Below are 13,499 nucleotides of genomic sequence, written 5' to 3' on the forward strand. Positions count from 1 at the left end.
CCCCAAGCGCCCCGCTACGCGCCCGCCCCCACGCGCCCCGCCCCTTCCTGTTTTGCCTCGCCTGCTCGGGTCTTCGCTCCTCTAATCCTACGATCTTAGCCCCGCCCCCGTGGTGTCGTGGGTCCTCGCTACTGGTCCTCTCCTAGAAAGCCGCGAAGTGACCAGTTCCTCATTGGCCACACGTTCTCCCGCGCCACCACCGCAGCCACAACAACCGCCACGTGCTCAACCTTGGCGCCTGCCCATTGGCCACCAGCCTCTACCCGCCCACTCTCCCTTTCCGCCCCTAATTGCCCTCTTCCTCCTTCCATTGGCTGCCGGGCTCAGGGGCTCTCTTTTCAGCCGGGGCGCGCAGCGCCTCGGATGCGGATTGGTAGAAGGCGGGGCTGGGAGGCGGGTTAAAGAGCGCCTTGCTGGCTGGGCCACGCGTGCTTGAGAAGGTTCAATGGCGTGGCAGGGACTAGCGGCCGAGTTCCTGCAGGTGCCGGCGGTGACGCGGGCTTACACCGCAGCCTGTGTCCTCACCACTGCGGCGGTGGTAAGCGGCCGGGCGGACCGGACGTCGCCTTGGTTACAGCCTCTGGCGGGAGGGTGAGGGTCGCCATGGTTACGGCGTGGCTCCCTGGCAGCTCTTGACTGGCCCCTGGTTCTACAGCAGCTGGAGCTCCTCAGCCCGTTTCAACTCTACTTCAACCCGCACCTTGTGTTCCGGAAGTTCCAGGTGAGGCCGCCCCGCCCCGCGCACCTGTGGGCCCGGCCCGCCCACCCCGCACCTGACAGCCCACCCCGCACCTGACCGCCCACCCTGCACCTGACCACCCGTACTCCGCAGGTCTGGAGACTCGTCACCAACTTCCTCTTTTTCGGGCCCCTGGGATTCAGCTTCTTCTTCAACATACTCTTCGTGTATCCTGCGCCCTGCGGACATAGGCTGGGTGGAGGGCAGGCCCGCCGGGCTGGGAGAAACTGAGGGGAAACTGAGGCCCCACCTGGTGGCACTTCCTATACCGACGCCATAGGTTCCGCTATTGCCGCATGCTGGAAGAGGGCTCCTTCCGCGGCCGCACGGCCGACTTCGTCTTCATGTTTCTCTTCGGGGGCGTCCTTATGACCGTATCCTTCCCGCAGGCTCTGGAACCTCGGGCTAGGGCGCCTCGGGGTCCGGCCTGTGTTGGTCCTGGGGCTTGACGTGAACAGCCGTACCAGAAAGGGACACAGTCGCTCTCTCCAGCTTAGTGTGTTGAGGGTCGACTTTGTGCTCAGCTGCAGGGGCCAGGGCTAGATCTTCAGTGCTCTATGCAAAATACAAGGCGATGCACAAAAGAGCCAGGTGGGGTGTCAGGGCCACTAGCTGAGCCCTGAATGCGAGTAGCCGGGAGAAACTGGGGCAGGGACAGGCAGTGGTTGGACCCTGGGATGAGGCTGTAGGTGTGCAGGGCAGATCTCATGGGACCTGAAGCGGACTGTCTGTCGCCTTTATTGGACGGGCTCATCTTGATGAGGGAATAGCACAGAGGGGAGATGAAGGGAAGAATTCCGGGGGCTTGAGAAGTCAGAGGGGCCCTGAGCTTGGGCTGAGGCCTGCCACCGGAGCACCTTGACTCTGGCCCAGCTGCTGGGATTCCTGGGCAGCCTGTTCTTCCTGGGCCAGGCCCTCATGGCCATGTTGGTGTACGTGTGGAGCCGCCGCAGCCCTCGGGTGAGGGTCAACTTCTTCGGCCTGTTCACTTTCCAGGCGCCGTTCCTGCCTTGGGCACTCATGGGCTTCTCGCTGCTGCTGGGCAACTCCATCCTCGTGGACCTGCTGGGTGAGCCTCCTGGTACATCCAGTCCACCCCAGGCTGGCCACTCCCCTCAGGACACGCTGCTTGTGCCCTGAGGCCCCTCTCCCATCCGTGCTGGAGCTCTGCTCACATCTGGACCTCTCATCTGGCTCCATCCCCATCTTCCTGCCCTCCCCGCTGCTGTGCTCTTACAGCCCCTCAAGCCACCCGGCCCACATAATTTGCATCTTCAGGGCTGATCTGCTGATGCTTGCGTGGTCCTGATGGGGGTGGGGTTGGGCGGGTCAGGGTTCCTGCCCCATGGCTCCCACTCCTCCACTATTCTCAGGCCCTCCCCTCCCTGTGTCCTGTCTGCTTCTGGGCCCTTTAAGCTTGTCCTTCAGGGCCCACCCTGGGCTGACACTCTGCAAGATTTTGGGGAACTCATGCTCTGGGGCCTGCAGGGCCACCAGGCTGTGGATGGGGGCCTGGGGCAGGTTCTGCTGGTCTAGGACTCTGGGCTGTGGAGGGTGACCCTGCAGTCCGTGGCTGTCTCACAGGGATTGCCGTGGGCCACATCTACTACTTCCTGGAGGATGTCTTCCCCAACCAGCCTGGAGGCAAGAGGCTCCTGCTGACCCCTGGCTTCCTGTGAGTGTTGAGAGTCCTCCCTCCCTCTCCCTGCCCTCAGATGGAGGACCTGTGCTGGCCTCTGCTCAACACGGGCCCCTCCCCACAGAAAGCTGCTCCTGGATGCCCCTGCAGAAGACCCCAATTACCTGCCCCTTCCTGAGGAACAGCCAGGACCCCGTCTGCCACCCCCGCAGCAGTGACCCCCACTGAGGGCCAGGCCTAAGAGGCTTCTGGCAGCTTCCATCCTACCTGTGATCCCTACTTGGGGCAGAAAAAACCCATCCTAAAGGCTGGGTCCATGCAAGGGCCCACCCGAATAAACAGAATGACCTGCAGTCTCTCGGCCCACAGCACTGGCTTCCCCACCTCACCCAGCCACATCCTTCTCTGCCTGCCCCGTCCTCACTCAGTGTGGCCTCTCAGCCCAACTGTAGGTGGTAGGATAGGGGTGCCCATAGAGGCAAAGAAACTGCCCATGGTTGCCCGGCAGAGCTTTGAGCTCACAGGTGACAGGCTCAGGGTTTTCATCCTGGCCCTACCAGGGCTTTTGGGCAAGTCCCGCCCACCATAGGCCTCCGCTCCATGCCAGTCAGTGGGGAATTTCACCAGATTTCGGCTGCTGGGGCCAGGACAGGCCTCTCCTAGACTGTGCCGAGCCAGCCTACAGATAGATGTTCTGGCCAGTGGTGCCTTCAGGCTGATGCCGATCTAGCCTCTCCTGTTCCTCATCAGCCACCCTGACAGGTGGGCCTATAACTCATTTATCATCTGGTGACACCAAAGCCCCATGGAGTCAGGTGCAAAAGAGGGCCAGGACTGGGTCTTTCTTCTGCCCTTTCTATGACCCCAGAGCCTTAGTTTTCACCTTAGCAGAGTCCTGAGACTAGGTGAGGGAGGGACTTCTGGAAGGTTCTGTTCCTGCTCTTTTTAGCTGAGGACCTGTGTGAGCCTTATCTGACCCCTACGGCTCACTTTTCTCTTCTGACCTGGCAGCTTTCCTTGTTGCTCTAGGCCTGTCCATGTTGTGGTTTATTTCTGGATGCTCAGTGGCACGGGGCCTCCTCCAGCTACAGGTTGTCATTTTCATGGTAACAACACTGTTCTCTGTTGAATCTGCCCTCCATGTTGTAGCCAGACCTTGTGGAGCTGGCTCTGCGGCGGTGTGAACTGGCAGTCAGGAGGGAGGGCCCGGCCTCCCCCGGCACCTCCCAGCCAGGTGGCCCTGCCCGACCTGTGGGGTGAGGCAGCCAAGGTTCCTTCCATCCCACCAGTTGTGGAGGCACAGGGCTGCCTCACCCTTTCATTGCCAAGGTTCCTGCCTCATGGATGGAACAAACACCTCAGCAATGAAACCTGTTCATGTCCAAGAGCAGCTGGGCTGGGAATCTTCCCTTTTGTTCAAGGCCTTCCAGTAAGGCCCAGCTGTCCCCTTGCTGTGCGTGGGGCTCTGGGGAGTTCCACTCTTTGATGGAGGGCAGAGGCCCTGAGTGCAAACTTCCTCGGTAGAGTCTCATGCTAACATGTGCTCAAAGAAGCCCCCATCTCACATCCCAGCGACCAAGAACCTCAATCCCTAATCGGAGCTCTGCCTCTGCCCACATGGGGCCCTACCCCACTTCCAGGGAGCACGGCAATCTCTGACCCTAGCCCTGCCCTGGCAGCAAGGGACTTGCCAACAGCTGAGGGTGGCAGCAGTCTGTGCTGGGATCTGTGCCCACTCCCTTCAGTGAGGCTGGAGCTGTGAGCCAGTTTGCTGCCCTCCCAGATCCTATGTCCATTCTAAAGAGTGGGGACCCCTCCCTATTACAGATGAGAACACAGAGGGGACATGAACTCCTTGGAGGCAGGGCTGGGAAGGGACCTCGGGCTATGTCTCCTCCCTGCACCGTGTCAACCCCAAGAGCTGGCACCAGGCCGGGAGGGCTATTCCCATACTCCTCACAGCTGGCCTGTGAGGCAGGAACTGGCCCAGGCCACAGCACCTGCTGGGGTGGGAAAGGGCCCCAGTTGACCTGGCTATGGGTGCCACTGGAGCTAGAACAGCCCTCCTGCACCCAGGCTGGCGACAGCCCAGCAGTGCCCACACAGGACTGGGCCCTCCGCAGGGGACTTCAGAGCAGCAAGGCCCCAGCTGGCAGTAGCCTGACCATCTGAACACAGCAGAGCCAGGGCGGCCCAGGGACAGCAGGAGAGCTCACGGCACCTTTCTGAGGCCAAGCAAGCGGAGCAGAGTTAGGGCTGTTGCTGAAAGGCAGAGAACTCTGCCCTGAGCCTCGCAGCCACTCTTCTCAGCTCTCTGGGTCTGGAAGGAGAACAGGCTGAGGGGAGCTGAGGTGCTACCAGAAGCCCCATTCACCCTCACTCGCCCACCTGGGAATCTGAGGCAGAGGAGGGCGAGGCCTGTGTGCCAGCCTTGTTCACATGCCACCTTTGTCCCCCCAAGCCCCAGCCCCACTTCTGGCTCTCATTATTTTTATGCTAAAACTTTGAAGAAATTGAACATGACCTGTTGCCTTTTATTTAAAAACTGTTACTAGCCCTGCCTGGGGCTCCTATACAAAAACAAAACACAACCTAAAATAAGGTTTCTTCCTGACCCCAGAGACTGGGGAGGGGCGGGGAGGGTGGGGGGCAGGACTGGGACTCAGCAAATGGAATGTGTGCCGGGAAGGCACCCGGAAGCCCCCACTCCACCCCCACCCCGATCCTCAGGATGGCGCTGGGCTGTCCCCTCGCCTCTGTCCTTGCCAGAAGATGGAGGAGAGGCGGCCCAATCTTCTGAGATGCTCCGTGGGAGCCGCGTGCTGATGGGCTGGTTACCAGGCTGGGGCTGTGTTGGCGAGACGCCTCATCCGCCTGGAAGAGGAGTGGGGAGGGCAATGAGTCGGGAGGCCAGTTCCCAGCCTGGGTGCTGCCCTTCCCAAGGCTCCACAGGGCAGCCAGGTGTGGGGGTGGGAACAGAGGCAGGATATGGCCCCCAGCAGGTCTGGACCCAGCCTTCTCTCAGCCTCACCTGTCTGCCACTCAAGCCCTGCTCATCACTCCAGGGACCCCAAAACCTGAATCTGGGCTGTGGTCAGACCCTCAGCCTGAGGAATTGTGTTTGTTCCCTGCAGGGAAACATACTTTGGGGCTTGGATGGGGCCTCATCACCCAGAAGCCTGCCTGCCTCTAGCAACACTAGAGGTTCCCAAAGACCATGGGAGACTGGGAAAGGCAATGGCCCTGCCCCTGCCTGGAAAGCCAGGTGCCTGTAGGCAGAGCCCAGGACCACAGGGCCAGGGGTACCTCGTGTTCCTGTCCTGGTCGCGGATCTTCTTCTCCATCTCGGCGTCTGTCAGCGTCTCCAGCAGCGGGCACCACTGGTCCGCATCGCCCGTGTTCCGGATGGCAATCTCCACTGTGGGCAGAGGGTTCTCACTACGAGGAGGGGAGGCAGTGAAAGGAATGACTTTTCCAGCTACAGATGGAGAGTCCTCAGAAAGCTCTGGCCCCTGTCTGTGCCCTGTTCCTCCCAGCAGCACTGTTGGCAGGCAGGGGATGCTCCAGTCACCTGAACCCCAAGGGAGCTGCTGGAGGCGCCAGCGCCTCTCCAGAACAACAGTGTTGTCACCATGACCCCATGGGCTTCCCTTCAAAGTGAACTTTCAACAGGCCCTTTGCGCCCAGCATCTCTCTGTCTCTGAGATGGAGGAGGGGGCCATTGGCTGTGGAGGTGGTCGTCCTTGACAGGACAGCACAGGCTGGGCCACGCTGATGCCACAGTGCCACAGTCAGGAGGTGGAACCCATAGGAGCAGGAGGACTGTATGCTCCACCCAGTGTCCAGAGCCAGGGCCCACTGATCAGGGAAAAGGGATGGATGGTGAATGGGAGCAAAGGAGTCTCCCAGAAGTCCCCAGCGCCCCACTACTGAGGGCCACTGCACAGCCTGTTCCCTGCATGTTCTACACACTTGCCCCTCAGCCCACCTCCTGGCCAAACAAAACCCCCCGAGAGGCTGGTCTGTGCTTAGGATCAGACAGCTGGCTGGCAGGGAGCTGGACTGAAGCCATATCCCTGGACCACACTTTGCCCTGGGTCTCGTAAGGACCACCCGACTCTGCCCCAAGGTACCCTCCTCTTGCCAAGGGGATACAGCAGAGGAGGGGGCAGCAAGGGCACAGGCTACACAGGCATGGGGTGGACACAGGAGTGCTGGGGGAGGTGGGAGGGTGGCTGGCTGCCCCCTTTCTGGGCCTTGATTTGCAAGTCTGTGATAGGACGCTAAGGAGACCATAGCTGTGGATGCCACAGGGCCCGTGTGCCTCCCACATGCAGTGGCCCCTGTCACCCCCACCTCTGAGACAGCAGCTTTGGGTGCTGACAATGTTTCCCGGTTGAGTGACACCAGACCCCTGGCTTGGCAGAAGGCCTCAGACTGCGGTCCTAACCATGACTCTCCCACTTCCCCTCCCCTCTCCACGGTCCTTTCCTTTCTCCTCTACTTGGGCACCTCCACTTGGCTCTCCCTAGACTCAGCCTTGGGAGAAGGACACCCTGCCAGCCTGCAGCTCTGCAAAACACAGTGAGTTCTGGGAGGAGCAAGGACAGGCCGGGCTCAGGGGAAGCGCCAGGCGGACACTGATAGAGTAAGAGAGGACAGGTCCCTGCAAACCTCATCTGGAATATGGAAACATTTATTGCTGTGAAGGGCTTTTGAAAGATGACTGTTATTAAAGCAGCCAACACACATCCATTGAGGGAGCTTCCTAGGGGCCAGGGACCTTCTCACGGCCTCCCTGTAGCCGGCGCTCAAGGTTGTGGGACTGGTCCGCCTGCAGAGCGAGCCCCGGCTCCCTATATCCACACCAGTGAGCGTACACCCAGCACCGGGAGCCACGAGCCCGTTCCAGGTTGGGCTCGGTGCTGCTCTCCTCAGCCTGGGGTCTCAGGGACTGTGAGCACACAAGGCACAGCACAGGGCACTGGCTGCGGCTGGCTCTCCCTGCAGCAGGCCTGACCCCTCACAGCTGACGCTCAGCCCACCAGGTCCATGCCCATGAGTCCCAGAAGCTCGAGCTCATGCTGGTGACGCAGAGGCAGGGCCAGAGGCAGTGTCGGCACCCCCACCTGTGTGGGCCTCGGGCTAACCCATCCTCAGCAGCTCCTGACAGCTGGTCCCCGGCCAGCACGGGGGAGGAGGGCATTAGCAGTCTAGGGACCGCCCCAGCCCCAGCCCCAGACCCCAAACAGCATTCCTCACCGTGAGGGCTCCCAGCAGCCTTCCTTGGAGGGCAGACATGAAAGGCACCGAGCCCACACCGAGGGGAGCAAAACATGTTTTTCTCTTAAATAAGAGCTGATGAGTGGGTCCCAGAGACTCCTTTGTTTACCTCCCCTTGACACTGGGAAGATTCCACTCCAGTGGGTTTGTTCTAAAATAAATGCTCGCACCAACCACGTAAGAATGGGCCTAGAGCCAGCACTAGCCTGCCTTGGGTTTTGGGGGGCATATGGGCAGGGAGATGCTGTCCTGAGTTCCAAACAGTGCTGGGGACCCTGGAAGCCACCCTGCTCCCCACTCCTTCCGGGGAATTCTGGTTCATGGGCTTCGAAGCCACCAGGGACCCTAGACCTTCCTACCACCCAGAGTGTCCAGGTGGGACCAAGAGACCCAGGCAGGGATGGTCACGTCTGAGTTGACAGAGAGAGGCAGGACTGATGCCGGTCAAGTATCTTGAAGTTTACTTCCAATGTGATCTCACTTTCATGACCTCACGTGATGCAACAGACAAGTATTATCCCCACATTACAAATTACAAAATATAGATAGACTTCAAGGAAAACGACCTGCCCACAGCCACTCGACCAGGAAGGGGAGATGCCAAAACTTGGTGTCGCCCTTATGTTTGCAATCAACACCTCCGAGGCCACCAGGAGCCTCAGTTGATTTTTCCAAGGGTGTCAAGTCCACGCAATGAAGGAAGAGTAGTTTTTCAACATGGTGCTGGGGCAGCATGACTCTGCATTGACAATGGATTCTCAGATATGAAACCAAAAGCACTAGCAACAAACTACAAAAATAGATAAATTACCGGCCGGGCGCAGCGGCTCACACCTGTAATCCTAGCACTTTGGGAGGCTGAGGCAAGTGGATTATGAGGTCAAGGGATGGAGACCATCCTGGCCAACATGGTGAAACCCCGTCTCTACTAAAAATAAAAAATTAGCTAGGTATGGTGGCATACGCTGGTAATCCCAGCTACTTGGGAGGCTGAGGCAGGAGAACTGCTTGAACCCAGAAGGCGGAGGATGCAGTGAGCCGAGATCACAGCACTACACTCCAGCCTGGTGACAGAGCGAGACTCCATCTCAAAAAAAAAAAAAAAAAAAAAAAAAAAGATAAATTGGACTACATCAAAATGAAAACTTTTGTGCTTCAAAGAACACTATCAAGAAAGTGAAAAGGCAATCCCCCAAATGAGAGAAAATATCTGCAAATCATGCATCTGATGAGGGACTTGTATCTAGAACATATAAAGAACAATTATAACTCAACAATAAAAAGACACCCCAATTAAGAAACTAGCAAATCACTTTCTCCAAAGAAGATACACAAATGGGCCGGGCGCGGTGGCTCACGCCTGTAATCCCAGCACTTTGGGAGGCCGAGGCGGGCGGATCACAAGGTCAGGAGATCGAGACCACGGTGAAACCCCGTCTCTACTAAAAATACAAAAAATTAGCCGGCGCGGTTGTGGGCGCCTGTAGTCCCAGCTACTCGGGAGGCTGAGGCAGGAGAAATGGCGTGAACCCGGGAGGCGGAGCTTGCAGTGAGCCGAGATCGCGCCACTGCACTCCAGCCTGGGCGACAGAGCGAGACTCCGTCTCAAAAAAAAAAAAAAAAAAAGAGAGAAGATACACAAATGGCCAGAAATACAGGCAAAGATGCTCAATATCATCAGTCATTAGAAAAATGCAAATCAAAACCACAATTACTTCACACCTACTCAGATGGCTGTGATCAAAAAGAGAACAGCAAATGAATCGGCGGGATGCAGAGAAAACAGGAATCGCACACTTCTGGTGGGAATGCAAAATGGTGCAGCCACTTTGGAAAACAGTCTAGAAATTCTTCAAAATGCTAACCATTGAGTTGTCACGTGACCCAGCAATTGTACTCCTGGGTATATAGCCAAGAAAATTGAAAACAGATGTTCACACAAAAACTCGTACACCAAAGTTCTCAGCAGCAATACTCACAATAGCCGAAAAATGGAAACAACCCAAAAGTCAGTCCGCTGATGAATGAATAAAATGTGGTCTATCCACGCAATGAGATAATATTCAATCATAAAACAGAATGAAGTCCTGATAAAAGATGCTACAACATGGATAATCCTTGAAAACATTATGCTAAGAAGCCAGTCATAAAAGACCACCTATTAGATGGTTCCATTTCTATGAAGTACCCGGAATAGGCAAATCTACAGATAGAAAGTGGATGAGTGGACACCTATGGCTGAGAGACGGTGGGGAGGAACGGGACTGCCTGCTGCAGGGTGTGGCACTTCCTTTTGGGGTGATGAAAAAGTCCTAAAATTGACGGTGGTGATAGTTACACAGCTCTGTGCATATATCAAAAACCACTGCACTATATACTTTAAATTTGTGAATTGTATGATTTATGAATATCACAATAAAGCTGTTAAGAAAACAAATAAAACCTGACATCAGGCCAGGGCTGGTGGGCAGAGCTTCGGGAGGAACCTCTGAGGCTCACACTCAACCAGCACAACATGTCCCTGACATCCCCCAGCCTAATTCCTGATGCTGTGCCATCAGAGGGACACTGCCTCTCTGTCCCTCATGCAGGCCCAGCTACCAAGTTCCCTGACCCTTAGTCTCTCTTCATCCCCACCCTGTACGTGTAGGACTGCTAGTGTGCAGAGCCCCCTGGGGCAGACGCCCTGCCTGATCCACAGGGCCCACCTTCCTTCTCAAGCACCTGCCTGTCCCTGGCCTCCTCTCGATCCTTCCTCCTGCAGTCCCCCGTCAGCACCTGCCCTGGCCATCCTCACCCCAGGTTCTATGCCCTCCATTGCCCTTCCTCATGCCCACAGCCTCCAGTGCTTTCAGTGGCCATGGCACACTGATGGCCATGCACGTGAATCTGTCTCCTCTGCCAGACAAGGCACTGTCTCCTCCAGTCCCTGGCCAGGAACACAGGGCTGGCCCAGGGGAGGTGCCGGTAACTTTGCAGGATCAGCTCTCCTCAGAGGCTCTGCCTAGCCCAGCCTCCTTCCCCTTGAGCCCTGTCTCCTTCTGTCACTGGCCCTTCATCCTACTCCACTGGCTCTATGACGTCTGTGTCACTCTGGTCCCAGTCTGTCCTCTAGGAGCCTAGCGCTTCTGACCAGTTTGTCACATGCCCGTTTCCCCTTCATGCTTGTCTCCTGTCTGTCCCACTGCCAAAGGAAGCAGGCTGTACTGTCCCGGTTCCCCCAAGGTGTGGGCATAGTGGCCTTGCGCACACATGTCCTGTGGCCGGCAGTCGCCCCACTGTACCGTGGATCCAATGTCCCCATTGCCGAGGAGGGTATGGAAGCCAGGCACTGAACTCTGGCTGGGAGAGATGGAGGGATTGGCTCTAGGGGAATCAGCGAGTGCTTCCATTATGGGGTGACCTAGGCCCAGAGCTGAAAACCCTTTTTTTTTTTTTGAGATGGGGTCTAGCTCTGTTGCCCAGGCTGGAGCACAATGGCGCAATCTCAACTCACTACAATCTCCGCCTCCCGGATTCAAGCAATTCTCCCGCCTCAGCCTCCTGAGTAGCTGGGATTACAGGTGCCCACCACCACACCTGGCTAATTTTTCTACTTCTAGTAGAGACGGGGTTTTGCCACGTTGGCCAGGCTGGTCTCCAACTCCTGACCTCAGGTGATCTGCCCCCCTCGGCCTCCCAAAGTGCTGGATTATAAGCGTGAGCCACCACGCCCAGCCTGAAAACCCTTTTTAAGAAGTCATGTGACACAGCAGTTGCCAAGCTTTCTGCGTGGCAAAGACCAGGCCAGGACTCCTGGTCTAGCTCTCTGTGGGCTGACTGGTCCCTGGACCTGGGGACTCAGCAGCCCATCCTCCTTTCCCCAGGCAGGGCCAGGCAGGACTGACACTGGTCTCCCTGGGGACAGAGTTAAACAAAGTCCCTCCTAAGATCCCATGGGGTGGGGTGGTGCAGTGGGGGGAACGCGGGTTGGAGTCAGGGATGACAGTCCAACCCTAAGGCCCTGTCCTGTCATTGAGGCTGTCTTCTAGTATGGGAAGTGGGAAGACACACGCAGCCCTCCTGATGCTAAAAGGCCACTCAGGACACTTCCCAGGTCCCCAGGCAGGCCGCCCCTACCGCCTGGCTGCTGTGATAGGGACCTGTGCTCACCCTGGTCCCCCCTGCGGGATGGCCTTGCCTTTAACCCTAAAGATTTGAAACCTGCACACTCAGCATAAGAGACAGCAGGGGGTGGGGGGTCTGTGACGCCCCCAGGCCCCACAACTGGAATGCATTAAGTGGTCACTGAGATAAAGAGGGGATCCGTCTCTAAGTCCTGACCTGCCACCACCAGGGACTCCCCAGGGGGCCTGCTCTGGAGCCACTCTGCAAACTGCAGAGGGCCCAGAGTTTGGCAAGGAATTCAGGCTCAGGTCACCTTCGGGTCAGAGCAGGAGGGATGGTGCTGTGGTGGCTGAAAGAAAGGATGCTGCGAGGACCTGTCAAGAGGCCCCGGGGACTTCACCTCCTGAGCCCGGACTGTGGGCACGGTGGCTGCAGGGCTAGGTGAAGGTCAACACCGTAGGGGCCGGATGCTGGGGGCAGCTAGTCTGCCACCCATACCTGCGAGCCCAGAATGAGGGTTCTGACTGGATCAGCCTCTGGGGGAGGAGGTGCTCAGTGTTGATGCTTGCAACATCACTGCCTCCCGGGTCCTCGGACCCAGCTCTGGTGGAGTGAGGCCACCCTTGACTGACTCTCTGGCCATAGGGCTTGGCTCTGTGCAGGGTGAATGCACACTACAGCTGCACTCCCAGGCAACACCCCGCGGGAACAGGGAGGCATCAGACGCCAGACCCCCAGCCTCCTCTCTGAGCTGCCCTGTCTGAAGCAGAATCATGTGACTAGCAGGGCTGCTGGGGGGCAGGTCACAGGATCTCAGCACCACTGCGCTCAGGCAGGGGCTCAGCTGTTTCCCAGGCCCGGGGCCCCCGAGCCCCGTGGGTGGCTCTCATTCCTTCTTCCTTGCTCAGATTTACGGGAAGTCGTAGAAGCTGTCTCTTGGGATGTCTGGGAAAACAAGTTAGACACAAACCTAACGAGCTCCATTAATTGTCATGGCTTTGCAAAACAGACCTTCCTATTTGCTCCTCATGTAGCATTTTAAGCTGTCCTCCCTGAGTGATGACTGTAGATGTGGAAGATGATAGTCTGATGAGCAGATGAAAGCCAAACATCCTGTTTTGATGTAGGGATGCTTGCCGCACCCCCACCCTGTCCCAACACAGAAACCACAGGGCTTCCCAGTCCCAGAGTCCCGCTGAGCCGGGAGAGCTCGACCTCGCTATTTTTTTTTTTGGAGATGGGGTCTCACTCTGTCACCCAAGCTGGAGTGCTGTGGCATGATCTTGGCTCACTGCAGCCTCGACCTCCTGAGCTCAGGTGATCCTCCCACCTCAGCTTCCTGAGTAGCTGAAACTACAGGTGTGCACCAACATGCCTGGCTCATTCTGGTATTTTTTGTAGAGATGGGGTCTCCCCATGTTTTTCCCAGGCTGGTCTTGAACTACTGGGTTCTGGCGATCCACCTCAGCTCCCCGAAGTGCTGGGACTGCAGGTGTAAGCCACTGTGCTGGGCCCTGACCTCGCTTTTAACTCTAAGTCCTACCTCCTGCCAGGAACAGGAGGGCCTCTCCCAGGTCCATCCCCATCCCTAGCACAGAGGACACTGGACTGGAATATTCTGTTCACACCTCCACCACCATCTCAGCCAGCCCAAATGCTGCAGGCAGGGATCAAGGTGACCTGTCTCTATCTTCCAGGGCAGCCAGGATGGGTTCCAGCCCAGCATGGTAC

The 13,499-nt window shown here is 57.5% G+C and overlaps 2 protein-coding genes across 6 annotated transcripts in view; one reads left to right on the top strand and one right to left on the bottom strand.

Moving 5' to 3' along the window:
- Positions 1–302: 302 nt before the first annotated feature.
- Positions 303–4,896, top strand: LOC105497396 (derlin 3). 3 transcript variants are annotated; one of them, XM_071080163.1, is made up of 7 exons: positions 303–538; positions 656–721; positions 833–906; positions 1,020–1,113; positions 1,613–1,808; positions 2,324–2,414; positions 4,455–4,896. In XM_071080163.1, exons 1-7 carry the CDS (start codon positions 446–448, stop codon positions 4,540–4,542), a joined length of 702 nt encoding a protein of 233 aa, XP_070936264.1. In that variant the 5' UTR covers positions 303–445; the 3' UTR covers positions 4,543–4,896. The 3 variants fall into 3 exon arrangements, with proteins under 3 accessions (XP_070936264.1, XP_011766740.1, XP_011766739.1); XM_011768438.3 differs by lacking the exon at positions 4,455–4,896 and adding an exon at positions 2,503–2,734 and having other exon boundaries at positions 305–538; positions 659–721; XM_011768437.3 differs by lacking the exon at positions 4,455–4,896 and adding an exon at positions 2,503–2,734 and having other exon boundaries at positions 307–538.
- LOC105497395 (SWI/SNF related BAF chromatin remodeling complex subunit B1) overlaps positions 4,892–13,499 on the bottom strand; it is a 42,796-nt gene continuing 34,188 nt past the window's right edge. For 2 of the 3 annotated variants that reach the window (XM_011768436.3, XM_011768433.3), the window contains exons 8-9: positions 5,685–5,816; positions 4,892–5,252 (exon numbers count right to left, since the gene is read on the bottom strand). In XM_011768436.3, the coding sequence (XP_011766738.1) occupies positions 5,213–5,252; positions 5,685–5,816 (172 nt within the window). In that variant the 3' untranslated portion in view covers positions 4,892–5,212. Of the gene's footprint in view, positions 5,253–5,684; positions 5,817–9,278; positions 12,918–13,499 lie in introns of those variants that run through there. The other variant, XM_011768434.3, reaches the window with a different exon arrangement.

Source organism: Macaca nemestrina, chromosome 15 (assembly GCF_043159975.1).
Source record: "Macaca nemestrina isolate mMacNem1 chromosome 15, mMacNem.hap1, whole genome shotgun sequence".
Lineage (NCBI taxonomy): Eukaryota > Metazoa > Chordata > Mammalia > Primates > Cercopithecidae > Macaca > Macaca nemestrina.